Consider the following 430-nt stretch of genomic DNA (forward strand, 5'->3'; position numbering starts at 1 on the left):
AGGCCTAAGAGCCTGCCGGGCTGTGGGGCCTAGAGAAGGAAGGAGCCCGCGCTGAGGAGGGGCGCCCGCGCCGCGGCCCCAAGCTCCGGCTGTCCCGCTCACGTGCTGCCGGAAAGACGGTTTCACTCTCTTACCCTCTGTAAAATCCTCCTTAACATGGTTTAACCACCACCCGGCGCCGCCTCGGTGACTCTCCAAACCCTGCGCGGGGCCACTCACTACTCGGGGTGCGCGGGCGGGAGGGACTGGGCCGGGAGGGGACCGAGAAGGAGGTCGGGGCGAGGCGGTGGCGGCGGACGCTCGGGCGGCCCCGACTTCCCCACAGGCGGCGAGAGGGAGCACGCGAGAGCGAGCGAGCAAACGACTAGGCAGCCTGCGAGCGCCTCCTGCCAGCCCGCCGGGCGGCCCCCGTAACTGACAGCTGGGCGGA

The 430-nt window shown here is 70.7% G+C and overlaps 1 protein-coding gene across 1 annotated transcript in view; it reads right to left on the reverse strand.

Moving 5' to 3' along the window:
- The window catches only part of EEA1 (early endosome antigen 1), a 170,076-nt gene extending 169,655 nt beyond the window's left edge, over positions 1 to 421 (reverse strand). The window contains exon 1 of the mRNA XM_011933771.1: positions 135 to 421. Within this exon, the coding sequence (XP_011789161.1) occupies positions 135 to 158 (24 nt within the window). The 5' untranslated portion in view covers positions 159 to 421. The remainder of the gene's footprint in view (positions 1 to 134) is intronic.
- Between the last annotated feature and the right edge of the window lie 9 nt (positions 422 to 430).

This window comes from Colobus angolensis, unplaced genomic scaffold, assembly GCF_000951035.1.
Source record: "Colobus angolensis palliatus isolate OR3802 unplaced genomic scaffold, Cang.pa_1.0 Scaffold10, whole genome shotgun sequence".
Lineage (NCBI taxonomy): Eukaryota > Metazoa > Chordata > Mammalia > Primates > Cercopithecidae > Colobus > Colobus angolensis.